This window comes from Arabidopsis lyrata (genome assembly GCF_000004255.2).
Source record: "Arabidopsis lyrata subsp. lyrata unplaced genomic scaffold ARALYscaffold_8, whole genome shotgun sequence".
In the NCBI taxonomy this organism is placed as follows: Eukaryota; Viridiplantae; Streptophyta; class Magnoliopsida; order Brassicales; family Brassicaceae; genus Arabidopsis; species Arabidopsis lyrata.
This window is the reverse complement of record NW_003302548.1, coordinates 16,991,822-17,016,053: the sequence shown is the minus strand read 5'-3', so window position 1 is coordinate 17,016,053 and position 24,232 is coordinate 16,991,822. Positions and strand designations below refer to the sequence as shown.

General features: G+C 34.3%; 5 protein-coding genes and 1 pseudogene across 6 annotated transcripts; all 6 read left to right on the top strand.

The window, feature by feature from the left end:
• The first annotated feature begins 1,023 nt into the window (after positions 1-1,023).
• LOC9302164 lies at positions 1,024-3,278 on the top strand (annotated as a pseudogene).
• A 680-nt stretch (positions 3,279-3,958) lies between these two features.
• Positions 3,959-5,158, top strand: LOC9302163 (probable long-chain-alcohol O-fatty-acyltransferase 6). The gene is given in 2 exon segments (XM_021016234.1): positions 3,959-4,519; positions 4,521-5,158. Coding segments are annotated over 2 exon segments (1,050 nt in total). The 3' UTR covers positions 5,010-5,158.
• A 952-nt stretch (positions 5,159-6,110) lies between these two features.
• On the top strand, positions 6,111-7,606 carry LOC9300466 (probable long-chain-alcohol O-fatty-acyltransferase 7). The gene is given in 2 exon segments (XM_021026160.1): positions 6,111-6,762; positions 6,764-7,606. Coding segments are annotated over 2 exon segments (1,026 nt in total). The 5' UTR covers positions 6,111-6,249; the 3' UTR covers positions 7,277-7,606.
• Positions 7,607-7,612: 6 nt separating this feature from the next.
• On the top strand, positions 7,613-9,009 carry LOC110228514 (probable long-chain-alcohol O-fatty-acyltransferase 4). Its single transcript, XM_021026167.1, has one exon. The coding sequence runs from the start codon at positions 7,676-7,678 to the stop codon at positions 8,681-8,683; it is 1,008 nt and encodes a 335-aa protein (XP_020881826.1). The 5' UTR covers positions 7,613-7,675; the 3' UTR covers positions 8,684-9,009.
• Positions 9,010-13,313: 4,304 nt separating this feature from the next.
• Positions 13,314-18,400, top strand: LOC9302161 (DNA topoisomerase 1 beta). 2 transcript variants are annotated; one of them, XM_021034356.1, is made up of 16 exons: positions 13,314-13,433; positions 13,826-15,068; positions 15,229-15,423; positions 15,522-15,602; positions 15,681-15,740; positions 15,898-15,992; positions 16,080-16,236; positions 16,324-16,449; positions 16,635-16,715; positions 16,866-16,956; positions 17,043-17,176; positions 17,352-17,420; positions 17,489-17,578; positions 17,665-17,768; positions 17,850-18,018; positions 18,095-18,400. In XM_021034356.1, the coding sequence occupies exons 2-16, from the start codon at positions 13,857-13,859 to the stop codon at positions 18,179-18,181; spliced, it is 2,751 nt and encodes a 916-aa protein (XP_020890015.1). In that variant the 5' UTR covers positions 13,314-13,433; positions 13,826-13,856; the 3' UTR covers positions 18,182-18,400. The 2 variants fall into 2 exon arrangements, with proteins under 2 accessions (XP_020890015.1, XP_020890020.1); XM_021034361.1 differs by lacking the exon at positions 13,314-13,433 and adding an exon at positions 13,613-13,746.
• A 631-nt stretch (positions 18,401-19,031) lies between these two features.
• Positions 19,032-23,994, top strand: LOC9302160 (DNA topoisomerase 1 alpha). Its single transcript, XM_021034215.1, has 16 exons — positions 19,032-19,150; positions 19,421-20,692; positions 20,848-21,042; positions 21,165-21,245; positions 21,317-21,376; positions 21,506-21,600; positions 21,688-21,844; positions 21,926-22,051; positions 22,172-22,252; positions 22,365-22,455; positions 22,545-22,678; positions 22,824-22,892; positions 22,983-23,072; positions 23,177-23,280; positions 23,370-23,538; positions 23,619-23,994. Exons 2-16 carry the CDS (start codon positions 19,460-19,462, stop codon positions 23,700-23,702), a joined length of 2,769 nt encoding a protein of 922 aa, XP_020889874.1. The 5' UTR covers positions 19,032-19,150; positions 19,421-19,459; the 3' UTR covers positions 23,703-23,994.
• Positions 23,995-24,232: the final 238 nt, after the last annotated feature.

Genomic DNA, 24,232 nt, shown 5'->3' with positions numbered 1-24,232 from the left:
TAGGGTCCAAAATTTATATATATATATATATATATATATATATATATATATATATATATATATATAAATATAAGAAATTAGGGCCAATTGTTTTTTTCAGCTTAGGGTCTTTAATTTTTTTGAGCCGGCCCTGGACTGACAGACTCGTGGTTGGTTGTTTACAACCTCAACTTCAAAGGAGCGGAGTGATGGAGATGTTCACATATGAAGCTGTGTTGTTAGTTGAGTACTTCGTGAAGCAAAAGTTAGTTACTTTGTTGGGGATATTTATGACGAGTGTCCGCCCGCAATGCTAAAAATAAATTTGGTCGGTTTGGTACCTTTTAATTTCAGATTTGGTTTTCACAAAATAGTTTGTGGATTCTAGTGTTTTCAAAGTATATTATTTTATCTTATATAGTGTAAATGTGTAATAATTACACCCCAACTAAGTGTACTATATCCACATGGCTCAGGAAAATAATTTGATCCATATACATATAATATTATTTTTAAAGTAAAACCATTATATTGTGTTTTTTACATGAAGTGTAAAAATATATTTCTGTTGAAATATTAGAACGTGTGTATCTATATATACATAAGTATTTTAAACTTTATTAATTATATATATGAAAACACAAGTCGTGAAAAAATATATATGAAAACATAATTACAGTTTGTTTTAATTTAACTAGAGTTGATCTTACTGCATATGGAATTTTCTGAAATTGTTTTTATATTGGGTAATTTGCTTTTCAGAAACTGTTATTCTGTTATGCAGCTTTCTATATTTTCACTACAAAAAATTTCCACATTGATAGCACATGATGATAGCTCATTTTCTCTAACTGCTATGAAAGATAAGTTTTTTATTTTAATTTTATATAATAGCACTGAAACAACGCTAAGATAAAAAATCACCAAATAAAAAACTAAAATCAGTCGTTCCGCCAAAACTTAGCGAAATAATTCACTTAGCGCCATATGGCTCTGATCCAAAAAAATTAAAGCCAAAGTCCAAAAAAATAAAACCCTTCACTTTACCCTATAGAAAACATATCTCCAAAAAAAAAAACATCCCAAATCGAAGAAAGAGATTTGGGATTTCGTGTGAAGCTCGTCGCCGACCTCCACCGTGAAGCTCGTTGCCGGCCTCCACCGTAAAGCTCGTCGCCGGCCTCCACCCTAATTTCTATATATCTTCTCCATCCTCTTTCTCTCCTTTACCTCTTCGCTTTCTTCCTCGATTCTTCTTTTCTTCCTAGATTATTCCCTTCTCCTTAGCTCTCCTTTACCTCTTCACTCTCTTCCTACGATTATACAGCTCTGGATATATTGGATTTTGATTTCGTTGGCCTGAAACCCCAAACCAGTTTCGACGCTCGGTGCTTCACCATTCAATTAAGTCAGCCTCCTCCCTCTTTATTCTTTTCTTTTTCCTCCGCATGTACGATTTTGTTAGGGTTCAATTGATTTATGAGCACTTGAGTTAGATTTTGTTAGGGTTCAGTTGATCTATTTGGGTTAGATTGATTTCTTAGAAGCTTTTGGCCGAAGTTCTGATGATGCTTTTCATGCCCTCCAGGTGTTCGACGAATTGCCTCATTATTGGCTTGCTTGTTTCTTAACATTATTTGTCGTTCTGTAAGCTGATTCCTATTAGCTATACATATCTTATTTGATATTAGTATTACTAGAACTGTTTTGTGAATAAAAATCTAATTGTTGTGAATAAAAATTAGAGTTTTGAAATGTTTTGTGTTGATTTTTGTTTTGTGGTGTTGATGCTGAAACTTGCAGGTGCTTAAGATTCTACCTTTGAGGTCATTAACAGGTAGAACAGTAGATAAGAGGTCTGGTTTTTCTTTGGAAGGTCCTTAAGATTTTAATTAGTTGGTCTCGAGGTACAATTATCAACTCATATATGATTATTGCTATCTCCACAATTGTCCACTTTTGTTTTAGCTTTTTGTGTGCATACCTAAATGTTTTAGCTTTTTGTTGTTTATTCTTGTTTTGTTCACAGGAAACATTATTGCAATCTCCACAATTGTCCACCGTTGAGAAAATCAGAGATTGAGTACTACGCAATGCTTGCTAAAGTTGGTGTTCACCATTACAATGGAAGTAAGTTCGTTTCTTCTTTAGCCCGTGTAGTTTTTAAGCTTCATTGTCCCCTTCTTTGTATTTAGGTTCCATTGGGTATAATAACTGAGAATGTATTATCCTAAGTAGATGAAAGTGTAATAATCTGCTTATATGGACCATTAAGCTGATTATGAAAGTATGATTCTAAGTAGAGTAGACTGTTATGTTTAATTGACATAAAGTGTTGATCTTTCGCAAGATCAAGAACTGCTTGAATTGCTATTGTTGTCTCTATATGTGTTTCAAATTGATTGTTGTGTTGGTCTATGATTTTGGATTGCTAGAGTTTTATATATATATATATAGACAAGAGATGCTGATATTCTTAGTTGATTATTAATTTCCCTAAGTTTTTTATATTCTAATGTTTTTCTTGCATAAGATTTCTCTAAGTGCTCTTAAAGAGAGAGATAGAAAGTGGAGGTCGGGCAGCCAAAGAAAAAGACTAACGGAAGCACTCAGGACAAAGACAATGTAGAGGATACCAAGGTGAAAGAGGAGCGAATAGAAAGAATTAAGAGATGGATGATAGTGAAGGTAACTCATTTTCTTGGAATCTGTTTTCCGAATTTGCTTGGCTGGTTGGGAAGATCTGTATATCTTGTTGTTTTAACTGCATTGATTTTATTTATGTGGTTCTTCACTTCTGTTTTCAGAATTCTCAGAAGTTTCTGATCTAAGTAAGTGGTTTTCGAGTTATGTCTATGAGTCACCGATGTTGGATACAAGTGATGGTCTTGAGTTTCTTGGAGAAAGTAAAGGTACAAAGGAAATGGAATTAGTCTCTTCTCAGGCTAAAGATATGTCTCAATCGCAGGTTGATTTTTCAGGTGAGTAAAGAGATTTGTTTACTAATAAAGTGACTCAATAATTTTTTGGTCAAGAAGCCTGAATTTTACTTGTTTTATTTCATGTTCTAACAAAAGATATAATGAATCTCGTCGTTGACGACAGTGACATAGATGAAGACTGCTGTATTTGGGAGAAATCTAAGAGAAAAGGTAGCAGTATTTTTCGAGAACCTAAGAGAAAGGAAGAGACTACAACAACCTGTGAAGCTGAGCTAACTTCCTTGAGGAATCGAGTCCAATATCTAGAAAACGAAGTAAGGATTTTGCATGATCTCATCAATAACTTCCTTGGCAAAAGTAGTATATAGAAGTTAGGATATTAGTTTAAGTATTGGATTGAGACTTGTGTTATGTATGAATTGATTTTTGGTTTATGAAATGATGTATATCTTTTGGATGTTTATTATTATTATTATTATATTTATATTGGATATTTTGAAATTAAACAGGTTCCACCAAATACAAATAGTTTAAAACAACCGCATAAAATTAGAGTTATGGAACTGAATATTATAGCATCATAAAAATTATAGATCATAGCTTATATATATCACTATTATAAGTCGTTATATCAAAGCGTTTGCCTAATGCTATGGTAGAATGCTCTATAATAACATACGGAAAAAACGCTATCGTATGTAGGGGATCTACCATAACAGGGGCATAAGACAGCGTTTATGAAAACGCTATTAATGACATATAATAGCTCTTATCTCTTGCTAATAATGTAGATATTTCTTGTAGTGTTTGTATTTAAATTTTAAACTATAAATGGTAAAACTTAAATTATTTAATTTTAAATACTACTCCTACTATAGTACTATATCATAAAAGAGGAAAGTGTAACAAACATACTGTACTTTTTAATTGCTCTCCCACGATTATATACTACAACTGTAAACATTTCCTATTTTGATTATCAAAAAAAAAACATTTCCTATTTGTAGTGGTACATCATATAAGTATAACCATTAATCATGGAGGAAGAACTCAATTTATTCATCGAAGTATGGGTTTCTGCAATCATCTCAGTAACTTATTGTTACTACTTACCACTGAAAATCAAAACCAGTGTACTTCGATTACTTTATGTTCTTCCTGTTTGTGCTTTGTTTCTTGCTCTTCCTATGTTTTTCTCCACTGTTCATTTCTCTTTCACTATAGCCTTTTTCCTCTCAGGTCTTGCAGTTCCAAAACTCATCCTCTTTGCATTAGAAAAAGGTCCTCTTTTTCCACTTCCTCATAATCTCCTTCAATTCATCTGCTTTGCTTGCTTCCCCATCAATTTTCAAATAAACCCTAACCCTGGAAATCCTAACCATTTCCCCAAATGGGTTTTTGCCCTTAAAGTTTTAATCTTTGGTGCCTTGTTACTACAAGTGTATGATTACAAACAATTTCTTCCTCCGAATTTTCTATTGGGTCTCTATGCTCTGCATATATACTTAGAGCTTGAGATTTCCTTGACCTTGATAAAATTTCTCGTCAGTATAACTCTAGGGTGTGATCTCGAGCCACAATTCAATGAACCATACTTAGCTAGCCACCTCTCTATATGACTTCTGGGGTCACCGATGGAACCTCATGGTCTCGAAGATTCTTTGGCTCGCAGTGTACCTCCCTATACGGAAATGGCGAGCAAAGAGCTCCGAGTGGGATAGGTTCTTCGCGATTTTCGCCACGTTCCTCGTCTCTGGTGTGGCTCACGAGATTCTCTACTTTTATTTGACACGTGAGAAGCCTACATGGGAGGTGACTTGGTTCTTTGTGTTACACGGGCTTTGCATGGCGGCTGAAGTGGCAGTGAAGAGGAAGACGAAGTTGGTGCAGCGGTGGCAGGTGAATCCGGCAGTGTCCAGACTGCTTACGGTGGGGTTTGTGTTTGTGACTGGTGTTTGGCTATTTTCCCCTCATCCTATTAGGCACGGCTTGAGGGAGAGATTCATCATCAATGAAGACTTGTTTTTAATTGATTTCTTTAATCGCAAGTTATTTATTCTGATAGGGTTGTTTACGAGTATTGGATAATGTGCAAGTGCAAGATGGATCGAATCACGAATTCACCAGATCGTTTTATGCAGTTAATCGTGTTTCAACGAGAGTTATTAGTAAGAAATCCTAGTGTGTCTATTGTTATATACATTTCGTTGAGACGGTCAAATAAATTAACTCGCAGATTACCCTAATCATTTTGCGGAATAAAACTAAAATTTATTATTGTTTATCTATTAACTAGATCTTGTTAATAGATTAATAGATGTTTGATAACAAAATTGCATTCTTCATCTATACTGAAAATAAAGAAACCTGAAAAAAAAATATGACTTAAATTTACTGAAAATATTACGGTATAGTATAGTCTTTTGATTAGATTTTCCCTTAATAGTACTTTCGAAAGTTTGTTTTGATAAAAAGTATTTAGTATTTACGAAAGTTGATACATCAAAAGGGACGACATTCCTCGTATGAATTTATATTAATCGATTAAAATTAAATCGGTGATTCATATTTATGGACGGTTAGGTCTAGGTGTTAAATTTCACTTGAAGTTGAGCCATGTGAATTCTCCCATATTGATAACTACGGAGAACTACCATCTTACGCCGATAGCCTCATCTACATGAACAATTGAACCATACATCTGAGATATTCTCTACGACAATACCACACATAGATTAGTATAAGTGTGATTTGTGAAAAACTGGCGGTTAAAACTTTAAATAAAGTTACGGTACCATCTCCAATGTATTTCTCTATTTTTACCTCTATCTCTATAATAGAGGTAAATTTTCTCTATTTTTACTCCAATGTATTCCTCAAAATTTTTTCTTTAGAAAAGTTTAATTCTATTTATTGAGGAAAAATAGATATCTCTATTTTAGAGGTGAGAATAGAAGTGAGTTGAAATAGATTTGCCTCTAAAATAGTGTTTAAAGGTAAATATAGAGGTAAGTTGGAGATGCTCTAAAGCTTGCACCAATCACCCCTTATATGTTTCTCACCTTTTTTTTTGGATATTAATTAGTTGGCACACTTTTGGTTCTTCATCTAATTCACACTATATCAAATTACAATGAAGCTTTTACATAGAGGCGTTTAGAGAGTTCTGATTTTTTTTTATTTTTTTTGTAAACAAACAAAGGACTGATTCTAATACTGACATAAGGGAAGTAGTGGGTGGGTTGTAGTTGTTGCAAAACCAATATTAAAACCTTTGTTATTGCTTAAACTCAACAATCCACAAAAAAAAAAAAAAAAAATCTGAGAGATGGAGGAAGAAATCAAGAGCTTGATCAAAGTAGGGTTTTTAACAATAATCTCTGTATCTTACTGTTACTTCTTACCACCATGAATCAAATCTGGTGTTTTTCGATTAGTCTTTATGTTCCCAGTCTGTGCATTGTTACTTGTTCTTCCTTTGTTCTTCTCCTTTTCAATTTTTTCTTCCACCACAGCGTTTTTCTTATCCGCTATTGCCAATTTAAGATTCATCCTCTTTTCCTTCGATCAAGGTCCTCTTTTTCCACTACCTTCAAATCTATTCAGATTCACCTGCTTTACTTGCTTCCCAATCCAGCGTCAACAAAACCCTAAATCTCAAGATCATTTGTCCAGGCATGTTTTCGCCGTTAAAGTTGCAATCTTTGTTGTCTTGTTATATGTGCATAACGACATACAAAATCTTCCTCCTACTATGCTATTGTTTCTCCATCCGCTGTATATATATTTGTTACTTGAGATTCTCTTAACGCTCCTTAGAATTCTAATGACCATCATTATATATTCTTTGTTGTGACCTAGAGCCACATTTTTACGAACCATACTTAGCCACATCTCTTCAAGACTTTTGGGGTCGCCGGTGGAACCTCATAGTCTCGGCGAGTCTTCGGGCAATCGTCTACACTCCTGTGCGGCATGTCTGCCAAGGCGTAATGAGCTCTAATTATGCAATGTTGATTGGTATTTTTGTGACGTTTGTAGTCTCTGGTGTGGCTCATGAAGTGGTTTTCTTTTATATAACCCGTGAGATGCCTACAGGGGAAGTCGCTTTGTTCTTTGTGTTACATGGAGTTTGCACGGTGGCGGAAGTGGCTGTGAAGAGGACGGCGTTTGTACGGAGGTGGCCGGTGAGACCAGCCGTATCTTGGCTGCTCACGATGGGGTTTGTAAATGTGACCGCTGGTTGGCTGTTTTTTCCTCAGTTGATACGGAGCAACCTGATGGAGAGATGCTCCAATGAAATCTCCTTGCTCATTGATTTCTTCAAACGCAAGTTAGTTGATTTTCCCCAGTGAAGAATATTCGGGTTATTGATCAATCACATTATTTCATAAAATCATTAATGAATAAAACTTACAAAAAAGTGAAGTATGTGTTTCAGCGTTAGAACTTAGAAGTTAACGAAAAAATTAAGTTTCTTCATTTTAATTAATATGTATCTCATTCTGTAAGTTAATATTAAAAAAACTTTAATTTGCATTACAAGACTAAACTTAACTAGGACCAGTGGACCACTATAGAAGCAAAAGCTGGATCACTCTCCGAAGCTTCTTCCGTTATCTACCTGTAAAACCACATGCCTTAATTTCATTCTGATTCTTGTGTATATATATTACACGCAACGATCAAGTTATAACCTAGGTGATTTCGAAAACTTAGCAAAGCGAAAAAAAAAGAAGAAAGGTTCTCAAGAGATGGAGGAAGATGTCAAGAACTTCATTTTAGTATGGCTTTCTGCAATAATCTCAGTATCTTACTGTTACTACGTATCACCGAAAATCAAAGCTGGTTTACCTCGATTACTCTCAGTTCTTCCAGTATGTGCTCTGTTCCTCGTCCTTCCTCTGTTTTTATCCTCTACGATTTTCTGTTCACACACAGCGTTTTATCTTTCAGTTGCAAGTTTAAAGCTCATACAATTCTCCTATGAGCAAGGCCCTCTTTTCCCACTTCCCCAAAATCTCTCCCATTTCATTTCCTTGACTTGCTTACCCATCAAGCTTCAACAAAACCCTAAATCCATTAACCATTTCCCCAAATGGTTTTTTGCAGTTAAAGTTGGAATCTTTGGTGTGTTGTTACATGTGTATGATTACATACAATATCTCCCTTCGATTCTACTATTAGGCCTCTATCCTCTCCATGTATACTTAGAGCATGAGATTCTCTTGACCCTTCTCAAATCTCTAGTCACAATCACTCTTGGTTGCGACCTCGAGCCTCAATTCAACGAGCCATACTTAGCCACCTCTCTTCAAGACTTTTGGGGTCGCCGGTGGAATCTCACGGTCACGGCTATTCTCCGGTCAAGTGTTTATTCTCCTGTGAGGCGAATTTGCGGACACTTAGTAAACTCCGAGCGGGCTATGATCATTGGTGTTTTAGCGACGTTCTTAGTCTCCGGTGTGGCTCACGAGGTGCTCTTCATTTTTGTAACCCGTGATCCGCCTACCGGGGAAGTCACTTGGTTCTTTGTGTTACATGGAGTTTGCACGGTGGTTGAAGTGTTGGTGAAGAAGAATTTTTTGGGGCGGTGGCGGGTGAGACCGGTTGTGTCGCGGCTGGTCACGGTGGGATTTGTGTGTCTGACCGGTGGTTGGCTTTTCTTTCCTCAGTTAAAACGGAGCAGTGTGATGGAGAGACGTGCTAATGAAACCTTGTTGTTCGTTGATTTCTTCAAGCCCAAGTTTTTGTTACCTTAAACCGTTTGCAAAACTTGATTCCACGTATTTATTACAAGTTTTCTTCCTTACGTGATTGTCTCGTGGAATGATGGAATAAGATTATAAAAAATAACACACAAATAAGAACATGTGGATGTGCATCACATTGTTAAACACTATTTGTTGGTAGGAAAAAAAAATTTACATTAACAAAAAGGCCCAATCGGGTAGATATGCATTTGGCATCAAAAATTTTAGAAACTTTGGATCGGCACTGGAGCATGAGTGTCTCTTAACCCTCGTCAAAATTCTTGTCAATTTGACATATTCATTATCCTTAAATTCTGTAACTACATGCAAACTTGACACACCTATTAATTTTTTCACATAATTTTTTGAGAATAAATGTTTTTTTTTTAAATATTTTTCTTACAAATGAATATATTTCAAAACATTTTAAATATATAAATTGGGAAATTTCAGATTTCTTTGTACTTATATACTAAAAATTTAATTTCTTAAACAATGTCTATAGAATATGTTAATATAGGAATTTAAAATTAGAATTGAAGTTTAAATAAACATATATATTATTATTTTAAATTTTAGATAAGGTTTGAAATTGGAAATCTAAATAAGAAAATTTATTACTAATATTAACACATGTAATCATCTCAAAAATTGTTGATACATGCATCAGCTTTATAAAATAAAACTAGATCATTATAGCACGGGATTTAATATTTTGTATGAATCAAATTATAGATTTTATTTGAAGAATTAAATAATAATATAATATAATAGTAATAAAGGAAATATATCCTAATGTTTTATTTTTATTACTATTTGGATATAATGTTGTATATTTCATTTGACAATGGTTGTATATTTTATTTGTAGACTTAAATAATAATATAGATAATAAATTTTAAATCTATATTCCATATCATATTGGATTATTTTATTATAGTAACTAAATGTTGTTTAATCTAACTTGGTTGAAAAACATGATTTGGTAATAAAGAAAGAGAGAATATTGTATTGTATATAAAATATATTTAGCTGCATTAGAATTCTATTTTTGTTTATATGAGATTAACAAATTATTTGGTTCAATTAGGTATTCATAATTGCATTGTGTCATTGATAACAACAAAATATATTTGTATTGTGTTGAAGTTTTTACGTGGGCTATATTGGGTTTTGTTTGCTCACTTCTAACTGTATTTGGCCCAATATCATGTTGTTTTTAAAAAACCACATAAATTCACTTATTTGGCCCAGTATCACCAGATTTTACCCCGTTGTATACCGCATGTCGATTTATTTAACTTTAAAATTAAATTTTTATTTGTATTTTTTAATATTGTTTATTTTGTTAAGTATTTAAGATTATTTTGATTATTAATTTTAGGATTTTACCTGTGATATATATACCGTCCCGTATTAATATCGACTCAAACCCGTCCCACCATATAACTCTCTTCCGTGAAATTAAACCTCATTTTGTTATTTTTCTTTTTAATAATACTTTTCTTTAAAAGAAATATAATTTGAGTCAATTTAAATTTTTTTTAAAAATGGTTTCCATAATATATATATATATATATATATATATATATATTTAAATTTTATAGAGTTCAAATATTATTAATATTAAACATTTTATAGAATTTAAATATCATAATACTTTAAATGTTTTATGTGTAGTATCTATGCATAATATATTGATAATATTTTTACATGTTTACTTTGTAAAATATATAATAGTAATGGATCATGCGAAAAGTAATTATAAAAATTAAACGTTAGTAAATAAAAATGATTCACAATTTGGTTAACATAAATATTAGTACTAAGTGTTTAAGTTTTTTTTTTTGTTGTTGTTGTGTTATACATTGCACAATTCCATGTATAACAAATATAATTCACCAAATCAGATGTTGATTTCTATATACTACAAATATAAAGTCTTTTATGATATTTAGCCATATCAAGAGACAAAGAATTATTATTATCATAAAACTGGAAAGATCAAAATTCTTATTTTATTCAATTGTGTGTAATGTATCTCTATCGTTACAAATTTATTCAAAAATCTTAAACCTCGAACGAACATTCTTGGTTACAAAACAAATTAATGAAGAAAACCAATTTTCATACAAATCGTGAACTATCTATGATAGAGGAAGACGGTGTGGTGTGTGTAGAAGATGTTGTCGGCGATTTGCAGCGCCGTCTACTTCTCTCTCCCGACGGTGAAGATTGAACCGCCACCAGAGCGTAAACTCTATTATTCGTTGTATCGTGCGACAGCACCCAAATTCCTTCCACCACCATGAATTGTAGTTGTTGTGGATTTCTCCACCGTTTGTTACTACCGGAGTAGCTGGTCTTCTTGTGTGCAATCTATATTTCTATAAATATCAAGAAAGTTAAAATTATGAATCTATGATATAGTGAGAACGTAAAATGATTATACTATTTGTTACATGTAAATGGCTTTTAACTTCGTCATTAGTTAAACCATCGACCTTCACCTTCATGAGATCTCTAATCTGTTTAGGTGTAGCAACTGCAAACGTGGCAATAAACCAAAATAAATATTACTTGTCGTAAAACTATGATTCAAACAATCAAAGGATTTAATATATTACCATGTGATCCACCAAGTTGTTGAAGCTGATGATATGGATGCAATATTAATAAACAAAAAACCAATACAAATTGCTTTTAACTGAAATCAATTACGTACCAGCCTTAGTCATCCCAATCACACTATCGATAATGTTCAAGGTGTTGTTAGTCTTGTCGGGAATGATATGAAGGAATAGCTCAGGCTGACCATCGAGCTTGCTCTTGTCCGTCAACGACTCAAACCTAATCTTGTCCAAAGCCTATTCCACCAGAATAAAATAGTTTTACAAAGTCGAATCACAATAGATTTCACTCACCAATTACTCTAGACATGGCAAGAACTCCAACAACCCTAGCTCCATGTTCAGTGTAGCCTTGTTGACTTCAAGGAAAAGTTAAGAAAAAAATCTGCATTAGACATAACAAATTCAATCATTAGTCAATACCAAAAGAATCTTTGTATGGAACACAAAACAAAAAATATGAAAGGTTTTATAACAAAATAAAAGAAACAAAAACTGTGTTAGTACTATATCTATTGAATTCACCCAAAAAAAACAAACTATTGTTTTCAAAATCGTTTAATCTTGACTTTTATTTCTACATGTTCGGTGTTTATTTCTACATGGCTTGAAAGAAGTGTTTATTGTTTGGTGAGATTAGAAAATGCGACTTAGATGTATTTATAGTGTTCTCAGAAAATTATAGGGTTTTCTTTGAGTGAGTAGAAAACCTCTTACTAAGCAAGTATAAATATATCATAATATAATATATTTGAAATTTATTTAGTGAAAAAATATAAATTAGCTATGGAATATGCTAGTAATATGCTAAAGATTACCATTTTTATAGGAAAGAAATCGATTACATTTATGTTTATTGTTAGCATTCAAATTTTATTTTATTTTTGGCAATAAATCTTTAATACCACAACTAAAAAACGTTAGAAAAAATTAAATTTTTATTAGCATTAAATTAAAAACGTGAATAAAATTAATTTATTGTTAGCATTAAATATTGATTTGTTAGAATAATATATCAATTTATTGTGTTTTTTTAGATATGGCATTAAAAACTATTACATTTTTTTTCTAGCATTCAAATAGGAAACCATTTGATTTGAAAATATTTGTTTGTTATAACTACATATACGATTTATATATTTGCAAATCAATAACTAAATTTTGTTTAAATATTTTTAGGAATAAAGCCAATTAAGAATGAAAGATCCTATTGAATATTTTCATTTAATTATTTTCTAATAGCATTAATCTCTCAAATTTGTTATCGCAATCTTAGGAAATATTGCCGTAAATCAGCTATAACTAATTAATGTTATTTACTATTAAGATTTATTTGTAAATTTGGTTAAGAAAAATATTTTCTCAGATTTTATTTGTAGGGACTAAATGTACAATATTGAAATTGTAAAAGAATTTTTGAGGCCAATCTTCTCCAAAAATGTATATATAGATTTTTGATAACTTGTTCGAATAATGGATTACTATATAACATTTTCAATAATATTTTCGATAAAATTTTCGAATAATAGATTAGTATATAACATTTTCGAATTATATTAATTGTGTAATCGTTTGAAGAAATATTTTTTCAAATGATATGAATTATATAAACAAAATCTTTTAATATCTTTAAACCCGTTTGACCTATTGACCTGTTAATATATATTAGTGACATGGAATAAAATGATTATGATTAGAATTCTCTAATGACATATATTGTAATTTCTTACAAAATCAACGTTATGATCCTTATGATGTACTTCCCAAATATTAGTATAGGATTACATTTTTTTCCTGTTTTTTCCTAAATATAAAAATATTTAAAATGGACAGTTGGAACATCTCTTCTTCTATTTTCCAAAACAGTTAATGGATCTCCCAAAATGGGCCTTCATAACCTAACCCAAAGTTATAGTTTGCCGAAAAAAAAAAAAAATCCATTCCGCCAAGACGACGTCGTATAAGCAATAAAGTCAAAAGGGGTCAAGACTCGCTGACCGATCCAGAGTCTTTCGTTAACTTAGCCTCTACAACACAAAAACGGACAGAAATCAAAGGCAGGTAAGAAATCCGTGAGGCGTGTCCTGAGATTCATATCTTCTTCATCGCCGATTTCATCGTGGCCTCAGGTAGTTGCATCAATTCAATAATTCGTCCAGATTTTGATTGAATTTGAGCTCAATTTCACAAATCCATGTTTGTTTTCAAAATTAGGGTTTCTTGTTCCAATTTGGGAATTCGAGTTTTCAATTTAACTTAGCTTCAGTTTTATCATTCTTTGTTCGTATTCAATTCATTGACATATCAGATTTTCTGAATTTTGACTCAATCAATTTTTATTTATATGTTATGGGATTATAATTGGAGATGTTGAAGTTTCCTTCAGACCAATTGAAATGTCTTGATGCATATCTGGGGTTTGGTTTGCAAATTAATGTTAAAGTATGTAAATTTATTAATTTAGTTTTGCTGCAATTCTAAAAATTAAATTTCTTTCCTTTTTGATTTTGTTGGTCAACAGTTTTGATTGTGAATAACTTGCCTTGTTGGGTATGGCCACTGAGGCGTTTGTGAAGCCAGTTGTGCCAAATGGTCATGACGGGTACGAGGATGAAGATGAAGATGACATTCCTTTGGTGTTTAAGAGAACCAGTAATACAGCATCAACCACAAATCGTTCAAGGCCTATTGATAATGCTATGAGAAACTCGGTTATTGGCTCCACCAAGTCCCCACCACCAATGAGGTCTCCTTTAACAAGCCCGAATAGGTCAGCTTCTTCATCCGCTAGAAGTTCAATGATGAAACCAACAACATTACCGTCATCTTCATCTGTTCAACGTTCGACTGTGAAGTCACCGTTGCGAGATGATAGATCCGTTGTTGCTAAGGAGAGGAACGGTTTGGGAAAAGCTCCCTCTGTCTCCAAAACTGATGATGAGGATTCTGAGGATGATAAACCCTTGAGTGCCAGACTTAAAATGGATTCTAAGGAGGTTATCAAACAGCCGAGCTCTTCCGGGCGTGGGAATACGCAGCAAGCAGTACAGAAGAGCAACATGAGGCCTCAGGGATCGAGCGATAACACTAAAAAGAAAGTTTTGGATGAGAGAGCTCCCGTGTCCTCAATGGTTCAGACAAAGACCAGTGTGGGTACATCAAGTAGCAAGCCTGTTCATAATGAACAGAAGAGACCTTTGGTTAACAATATCAATCGGAATGGCTTAAAACCGAAGACTGAAGGGGTCAGTTCTCAGGCACCTGCTAAGAGACCTCTTGAGAAGGGGAGTTCTTCGAATCAATCTTCTGTTAAGAGGCTCAAGCTGTCAGAGCCAGCTAGACCAGTGAAAGTGGAACAAGGTTCACATAATGCAGCTACGCAAGATGCCAAAGGAAAGAATCTGGATGCATCAAAGCCGTTGAGAGCTAACAAAGCAATTGTTAAAGAAGATAACTCAGATGATGATGATCATGTTCCTATTGCCTCAAGGATAAAGTCAGATTCCTCAAAATTTTCCTCCGCGAAGCCAAGTTCTAGTAAAACGATCGCTTCTTCATCCAGAATAATAGCTAAAAAGCCCAACAAATGGGTGAAAGATTCTAAGTATTCGAAATCTTCAAAATCATTACCTTCTGGAGATGGGCAAACGAAATGGAAAACTCTAGAGCACAATGGTGTCATTTTTCCACCTTCATATAAGCGTCATGGGGTTAAGATATTGTATCAGGGAAAGCCTGTTGACTTAACTCCTGAACAAGAAGAGGTCCTTTCTCTGTCTTTTTTTTCTGTGTCTCTGTCCCATGATAGTTTTCTTTGCTTAGTTTCTGCAGCCGTTGACTTTCATCTCATTGCCCAGAGTGTTTTTGTATGCTTGCTCATAGTCATGAGTGGTGAGCTGATAATATCGTCATTTCTGTCTGCAGGTTGCAACTATGTTTGCGGTGATGAGGGAAACAGAATATTACAATAAACCAAAGTTCAGAGAGAATTTCTGGAATGATTGGCGGAGACTACTTGGAAAGAACCATATAATTAAAAATTTGGATGATTGTGACTTCACTCCCATATATGAATGGTATATACAGGAGAAGGAGACAAAGAAACTAATGACTGCAGAAGTAAGTAAACAGTTTATATAAGATAAAGTTCATTAGTATGCTATTCTGATTCTCTGATGGAGCTGTTGTTGATAATGTATAATGCTAATGATGTACAGGAGAAAAGGATTTTGAAAGAGGAGAAATTAAAGCAGGAGGAGAAATACATGTGGGCTGTTCTTGATGGTGTCAGGGAGAGGGTAATTTCTTTTTTATTGTTGATAGAAATCTATTCCAGCTTCTCAAAATTTGCTAACCATAATTTGCAACAATTCCAGATTGGAAATTTCAGAGTTGAGCCCCCTGGGTTGTTTCGAGGCCGGGGAGAACATCCTAAGGTATATTTTTGCTGCTTTTGTTTACATTATCCTTAACCTATATTATTATGTTGTATACTGTAGTATCACATTTAGAACATTTTTCTTCCTTGTTCCCCCAACTTCCATAGTTAATTCTCATTTTAATAATTTTCTCTTCTGCGTCATTATGTTCAAGATGGGGAAACTGAAAAAGCGGATTCGTCCTTGTGATATTACAATCAACATTGGTAAAGAGGCGCCTGTTCCAGAATGCCCTATCCCTGGTGAAAGGTCTTGTTTTTATGTGCTTCCCTTTGAAAAAGACACATGTTTTGTTTTTTCTTTGATCTGATTCTAAGAGTGCTGTTCTTTTTTCAGATGGAAAGAAGTTAAGCATGACAATACTGTTACCTGGCTTGCTTTTTGGAATGATCCTATCAATCCAAAAGAGTTCAAGTATGTATTCTTGGCAGCTAGCAGTTCGTTGAAGGGACAAAGCGACAAGGAGAAGTATGAGAAAGCGAGGAAGCTACATGTAATGAGCTTTTGATTCCGCTAAAGCTTTTTTGTAAACCATCCTGCTTTTTCTTATCTTATCAAGCAACCTACGACCTGTTTGCAGAACTATATAGGGAGTATTAGAGCAGCATACACCAAAGATTTTAATAACAAGGATGTAACAAAGCGGCAAATAGCAGTTGCGACATATCTCATCGATAAGCTAGCCCTTAGGGCTGGAAATGAGAAGGTAATTTAACAAAGATTCTTCTTTAATTAAAGAGATCCTTCTTATTATTCATTTTATCATTGGTTTTGGCTTATAAGAGACCATTACTCCATAAAACCAGCTTCTTACTCATAGAACATGTTTCTAGAATTTCAAGCAATTCTCTCACATTTTTCTTTCTTGGTCATCATATTTTTATTGTATAGGATGACGATGAGGCAGATACTGTTGGTTGCTGTACATTGAAAGTAGGAAATGTGGAGTGTATTCCTCCAAATAAGTTAAAGGTATATACTTGATCTCAACCTGAACAAAATTGACTGCAGAATATATCTGCGAGGGTACTAGAATGTCTGGCTTACTGATTTTTTTTTGGTCAACAAGGCTTTTTTGTTGCATATTATAGTGACTTATGGTATCGGCTTTGGCATTTTCAGTTTGACTTCCTTGGTAAGGACTCTATTCAGTATGTAAACACAGTTGAGGTTGAGCCTCTGGTGTATAAGGCAATTGGGCAGTTCCAAGCGGGTTAGTAAATTATTAAATCGGCTATCTAATCTTATAATTGACCTTTGGAAACTGGATAAATGACTTTTGCTTTGTCTTCTATCCAGGAAAATCGAAAACCGATGATCTATTTGATGAGCTAGATACTTCAAAACTCAATGCTCATCTTAAGGAGCTTATGGCTGGTCTCACAGCCAAAGTCTTCCGTACATATAATGCATCCATCACATTGGATTTAATGGTATGTTGTCACTTCTTACCCTTTTTAAAAATTGTATTTGCACGTATGGATTAAAAACCTAGTGATACAAACATATATTATTACTCAGTTGTTGTAATCCTAATGATATAGGTTATATTTTCCATTTTCTTGAGTAATTTATTTTTAAGCCGTTTTTGATTGGATGCTATGACAGTTGAGTAAAGAAACCAGAGATGGTGATGTTCCTGAAAAAGTGGTGGTTTATCAGCAAGCAAACAAGGAGGTAATGACAGTTATCCTCTCTGCTATTTCACAGATAAGAGAATATGAGTATCTTATCTTTTTGGTTAGGTTGCTATCATTTGTAACCATCAACGTACTGTGTCAAAATCTCACGGAGCACAAGTCGAGAAGCTGGCTGTGAAAATAGAAGAACTAAGGGTATAATATAAGCAAATCCCAATTAACTTTGATCAAAATACAATTTCAACTTTCTCAGTCTCAAGATCTTTGTATTTTCTCTGCAGGAGCAAATAAAAGAGCTGAATATTGATCTCAACAGGGCTAAAAAAGGAAGAACACCATTAATGGGATCTGATGGAAAGAGAAAGAGGAACTTAACACCTGAAGCGTAATATCTAAACCTCTTGTCACACACATTATTTATCGCATAAGCATCTCTATGAAAACAACTTCCGCATTGGAATAACAGATTGGAGAAGAAGATAATGCAAACGCAAGGTAAGATCGAGAAGATGGAAAGGGATATGCAAACGAAGGAAGATATGAAAACCGTTGCATTGGGCACATCTAAGATCAATTACATGGATCCTAGGATCACTGTTGCATGGTGCAAACGGCACGATGTCCCCATTGAGAAGGTACTATCAAAAGCTTCAACATAGTGTCACAGACTTACAACATTTGAAATTTAAACTTGTGTGTTTGCTATTGCAGATATTTAACAAGTCTCTTCTGGCTAAGTTCGCTTGGGCAATGGACGTTGATCCTGAGTTCAGATTCTGTTTAAGCAATGATGAATAAATACATGTTCGTTGAGGCCAGTTTCACCTAACCATTCACCATACATTTACAGAGATATAGAGAGAAAGAGAGTTAAAAAGAGAAGAAGAAAGATAGCAAGACCCTGTAAAAGAGGTTTCTTCTCTCTTAATAGTAAACCAAAGACTAATCTGTTGGATGTTTTATAGAAAAACAGTTACAATTTTTTACTCAATAAATAAATAATTCAGGTTAATAATAGTAATAATGATACATAAAAAGGTAGTACCTATCTTTAATCTATACTATGGATGATTAATAAGTTTATGCATTAATAACTAAAAATTTTAAGAGTTTTTTTTTTTTGGTGCAACAACTAAATTTTAAGAGCTTTTTTTTTTACAAAATTCATTTCAACCATTTTTAGTACTTGAATAATTTGGTAAGTTGCAAATTCACTTTCAAATGGTTAAAAGTTTTGTGGTAAACAATAACTTGGAATTTTATCCGATAATATCAAATAAGTAATCTTATGTTATTTAATATGATGATACGTTGTTTCGTTTATCTAAATGACATCCAAATGCTAAATTATCCGATGACACGGAATTTGATCGGATAAGAAATTGGATTTCTTTGCATTTGTGATTTTATCCCCAATATTATTTACTTATATATGCTTCACACTTTTAGTAAATTAACCAATGAGGCGATGATTAATCAATTTTTTCATCTTAAACCCAAATTTTTAGTGGGATTTTTGGCAATTAAAAAGTTTATGGCAATAAGGGTAAAAACAAAAGTCTATGGCGGTAAGATTAAACGATTTGGCGCGACGTAAAAAAAAAACCCTCAAGCGGGGAACTCTCTAATCTACAGAGAGTCTCCTTATGCCTTAGTCTCCTCGTCGTTAAAACGAGAGAAACCATCAGAGCAGAAGAGAAGAGAGAACAGAGAAACAAGGGAGAGAGATAGGCTTCGCTCGACTATTTCTTCAATCTCTGGACGAAGGTAGCTTCTTCAATCCAACGTTAACTCTCCGAAATTTGATTGTATTAAGTTCAATTTGCATCATTACCCAGTTATAGTACAAATTAGGGTTTCACATTCGTAATTGGGGATTTGGTATTTCAACTACACTGGATTCTTCAAATGTTGTTTCTTTGCTTTATGATTCTCTGTAGTGTAATCATTTTGCTGCTTGTAGTTGTAATGGTGTTTGTTTGCCTTTCTTTGGGAAGCTCTGACATTTTTTTGTGGGTTGTTTTGCCTCTTGGTCAGAAGTTGGTCTGAGCCTTTATCATCGTTGTTATTTCGGGTATGGGCACTGAAACTGTTTCGAAACCTGTGATGGATAATGGGTGTGAAGACAGTGATGATGACAAGGCTGTAGTGTTCAAGAGGAGAAGTACTGTTGCTTCTAATTCGAATCAATCTAAATCCAATCCCCAGAGAAGCAAGGCAGTCCCTACCACAAAGGAATCACCTATGAGATCCCCTGTGACTAGCCCAAATGGAACCACTCCTTCGAATAGAACTTCTACAGTGAAATCCTCTGTGCCATCATCTTCTGCTAAGGCTTCACCAGCAAAGTCACCATTGCGGAATGATACGCTCTCTACCGTTAAGGATAGGAGCCAGTTACATAAAGATCAGTCTAAATGTAAAATTGAACATGAGGATTCTGAGGATGATAGACCATTAAGTTCCATACTATCTGGAAATTCCAATCGGCAAAATAAAGGGCCAACCTCTTCGCGGCAGGTGTCTTCACCGCAGCCAGAAAAAAAGAATAATGGTGATCGACCTCTTGATAGAGCAAACCGAATCATAAAAGATGAGTCAGATGATGAAACTCCAATCTCGTTAATGTTTCGGAAAAAGATTGATAGTGGGATGTCAGGGGGCAAACAGATCTCCAATGATGAAAATAAACCTTTGGCTAAAAAGTTGCATCAGAATGGTTCCGCACTTAAAAATGAAGTACCGAACTGTAAGGTATTAGGTAAGAGACCCGTGGAGAAGAATAGTTCTGCAGATCAATCTTCCTTGAAGAAGGTCAAGCTATCAGCTTCACCTACTTCAGTGAAAATGAAACAAGATTCTGTCAAAAAAGAGTCAGATGATAAGGGAAGGGTTTTGGGTTCCCCAAAACCATTGAAAGCTAAAAAGTTATCTACCAGAGAAGATGGAACTGATGATGATGATGATGTTCCGATATCCAAGAGATTCAAATCAGATTCCTCCAACAGTAAAACATCATCTGCAAAACCTAAGGCAGTAAAACAAAACTCTACTTCATCAGCTGCAAAGCCAAAAGTGACAAATGTCGTTTCTCCTCGGTCCAGAACAACGAACAAAAACTCTAAGAAAGTAACAAAGGACTCAAAATATTCCGCGTCTTCGAAATCGTCACCTTCATCTGGAGATGGGCAGAAGAAATGGACTACCTTGGTGCACAACGGTGTAATATTTCCACCACCTTACAAGCCTCACGGCATTAAGATTTTGTACAAGGGGAAGCCTGTTGACCTAACTACTGAACAAGAAGAGGTTGTTCTCTCCATCCACGTCCTCAATCTTACTGATAAATGTTATATACCCGTTTCTTAATTGATTTTTCGTTCATCTCAATATCTAGAGTGCTTTCTTATGTCATTTCAAGAAAGCATTACTATCCATGCTGATGCTATGTTGATGATATACAGGTTGCGACTATGTTTGCAGTAATGAGAGAGACGGATTATTATAATAAACCTCAATTTAGGGAGAATTTCTGGAATGACTGGCGAGCACTGCTTGGCAGGAAACATGTGATACAGAAGTTGGATGATTGTGACTTTACTCCCATATATGAGTGGCATTTGGAAGAGAAAGAGAAGAAGAAACAAATGAGCACAGAGGTAATTAAAAAATAGAATTTCAAGTGTAGTGGCTGACTATATTGGTGTCCCAGACCTGTTTTTCTTATTGCTGAAAATTTTCAAGATGAGACTTATATCATAATTTAATTGATATGGTACAGGAGAAAAAAGCTTTGAAAGAGGAGAAACTGAAGCAAGAGGAGAAATATATGTGGGCTGTTGTTGATGGTGTCAAAGAGAAGGTAAATCTTCCCATAACGTTGTCATTTCCCCAAAAGGGAGTTCCTCACTCAAACTTCTGTTTATCTTTCAGATTGGTAATTTCAGAGTTGAACCGCCTGGGCTTTTCAGAGGCCGTGGAGAACATCCCAAGGTTAGTCCTGTCTCTCAGAAACTAATTTTCGTAAACAACATACCTTGACGTTGCGGGTTTGGGTGGATTCAGTTAAGGCATGGTCTATTCTGTTTTCTCTTTCAAAACCATCTACTGTCTGTTTTTTAGATGGGAAAACTAAAGAAGCGTATCCGTCCATGCGAGATCACCTTAAATATCGGGAAAGGTGCTCCTATTCCAGAATGTCCAATCGCTGGTGAAAGGTCTTGTTTTTCCATGATTTTCCTCTTAAATTGAAAAGCATCATATAATGATCTTTACTAAGCCATGGGAGCTGTGTGACTTTTCAGATGGAAAGAAGTAAAGCATGATAACACAGTTACCTGGCTAGCTTTCTGGGTTGATCCTATTAACCAGAAAGAATTCAAGTATGTATTTTTGGCACCTAGCAGTGCTATGAAAGGGCTGAGCGACAAAGAGAAGTACGAGAAAGCTAGGAATCTTACGGTAAGCAGCTTTCATTTTTATGAATCGTGCTTACTCTTTCATTGTTTCTCCTTTTTAGCAATAGATTTGTTTTGACTGCAGGACCATATAGATAATATAAGGACAACATACACCAAGAATTTTACCGCCAAGGATGTTACAACGAAGCAAATTGCTGTGGCGACATATCTCATTGATAAATTGGCGCTTAGGGCTGGAAATGAGAAGGTAGTTTTGAACTAGTATATTGCAAGTTTAATGTAAAAGCAAATGATTCTAACAAATAAATGGCGCTTAAACAAAAAACAAATTCTGAAGAAATCTCATATTTTCATTTTTGATTGGTAGGATGATGATGAGGCCGACACTGTTGGTTGTTGTACTTTAAAAGTTGGAAATGTGGAGTGTATTCCTCCAAATAAAATAAAGGTATTAATTTCATCCTTAAAGTTTTACACTTGTGAAAGTGGATAACATGTGTTTAATCCTGCCAGAAGACTTATAATCTCACACATTTCCCTCTATCTTCATATGTACCCAGTTTGACTTTCTTGGTAAGGATTCAATCCAGTATGTGAACACAGTTGAGGTTGAGCCTCTTGTTTACAAGGCCATTGGACAGTTCCAGGCGGGTGAGATATGGACTTGACGTGGTATATCACAGGTTATTTTATTCTTGTGATTGATTCAAATAACATGCTTTCTTTTTTGCCCTATCCAGGAAAATCCAAAACAGATGATCTTTTTGATGAGTTGGACACAAGTAAACTGAATGCTCATCTGAAGGAACTTGTGCCTGGTCTCACAGCCAAAGTATTCCGTACATATAATGCTTCCATCACTTTGGATGAAATGGTATGTTCAAAACCTTGGAGTTTCAAATTAGATTTATGCTGCTATACAATTTAGTCACAGAAACCCAGTTACAAGTATTTATATTTCTTTATTTTCTTCCTTTACATTTTTTCACAACTTTGTTCCGTTTTGATGTGTGGAACAGCTGAGTCAAGAAACCAAAGATGGCGATTTAAATCAGAAAATAGTAGTTTATCAGAAAGCAAACAAGGAGGTAAAAGATTTGTTCATTCTCCTGGTGATTTCTTGTTTGGTGCATAGCTCATGTGGCAGATTCATGAAATACTGGTTCACATTCTTTCAGGTTGCCATAATCTGTAATCATCAGCGTACTGTATCAAAGTCACATGGTGCGCAAATTGAAAAATTGACTGCGAGAATAGAAGAACTCAAGGTACAAATCTCCTATAAACTCTTGATTACCTTTTGAAATTCTCTGCTTTTCTTCTGGATTCATTTATAATGCCTTCCGTTTGTTTGTTTTTGATAAATCTGTAGGAGGGTCTTAAAGAGCTCAAAACTAATCTTGACTGGGCTAAAAAGGGAAAACCACCATTGGAAGGTTCTGATGGAAAGAAGATTAGAAGCTTAGAACCAAACGCGTAATATAATTTTCCTTCTTACTTCTGAAAAGACTCCTAGATATCTATCTCGTTTTGAAGATTTACGTCCTTTGAATGTTTTATTGCAGGTGGGAGAAGAAGATTGCTCAACAGAGTGCTAAGATCGAGAAAATGGAACGAGACATGCATACAAAAGAGGACTTGAAAACCGTGGCACTAGGCACATCTAAGATCAATTACCTGGATCCTAGAATCACGGTTGCATGGTGCAAACGTCATGAAGTACCAATCGAAAAGGTATAGAAACAAACTCTCAGGATAGGTCTCTTCTGAACAGAAGTTTTTCTTACAAACTCAAAAAATGTTTCTTGTTCTAGATATTCACCAAGTCTCTTTTGGAGAAATTTGCGTGGGCAATGGATGTAGAACCCGATTACAGATTCTCGCACCGGATGGTATAGAGAAGCAGTTCTCGGATGGAGCAATTATTGGAGGGCAAAAGAGCTGAATGAGATAAGAGCAAAGAGAAAACCGGCCTTTCTTCTATTCATCTTCCTCCTTTGTTTAGAACCTTTTACCGTAGTGAGTAAAAAAAAATTCAAGCTGTTTCATTAGTGTTATCCTTTTGTCCTTTTTAACATTATTACTATGACTAAAATGCTATGTTATTTTTCACATGATTAAAGAAATAGAAAATTGGAAGAAGAACAAAAACACTGTTCCCTATGTTTTCATAAGATGTTTTAGTAAAAAGATATGTGCAAATGTGTAGTATTTTTCTAATTCATTCTCTTTTTTTTTTTTTTTTTTTTTTTTTTTTCAAACTCTAATTCATTCTCTATATATCCCGATTAAAAGGATAATTTGATCATTTTACAATTATATTACAAAAACATCACAGGTGCATAATTTAGTTACTTTGTAAACCATATGTAGATATGAAATTTAGGAGCTTTTTTCTATATATAATTGTAATGTGGTTAAGACAAAA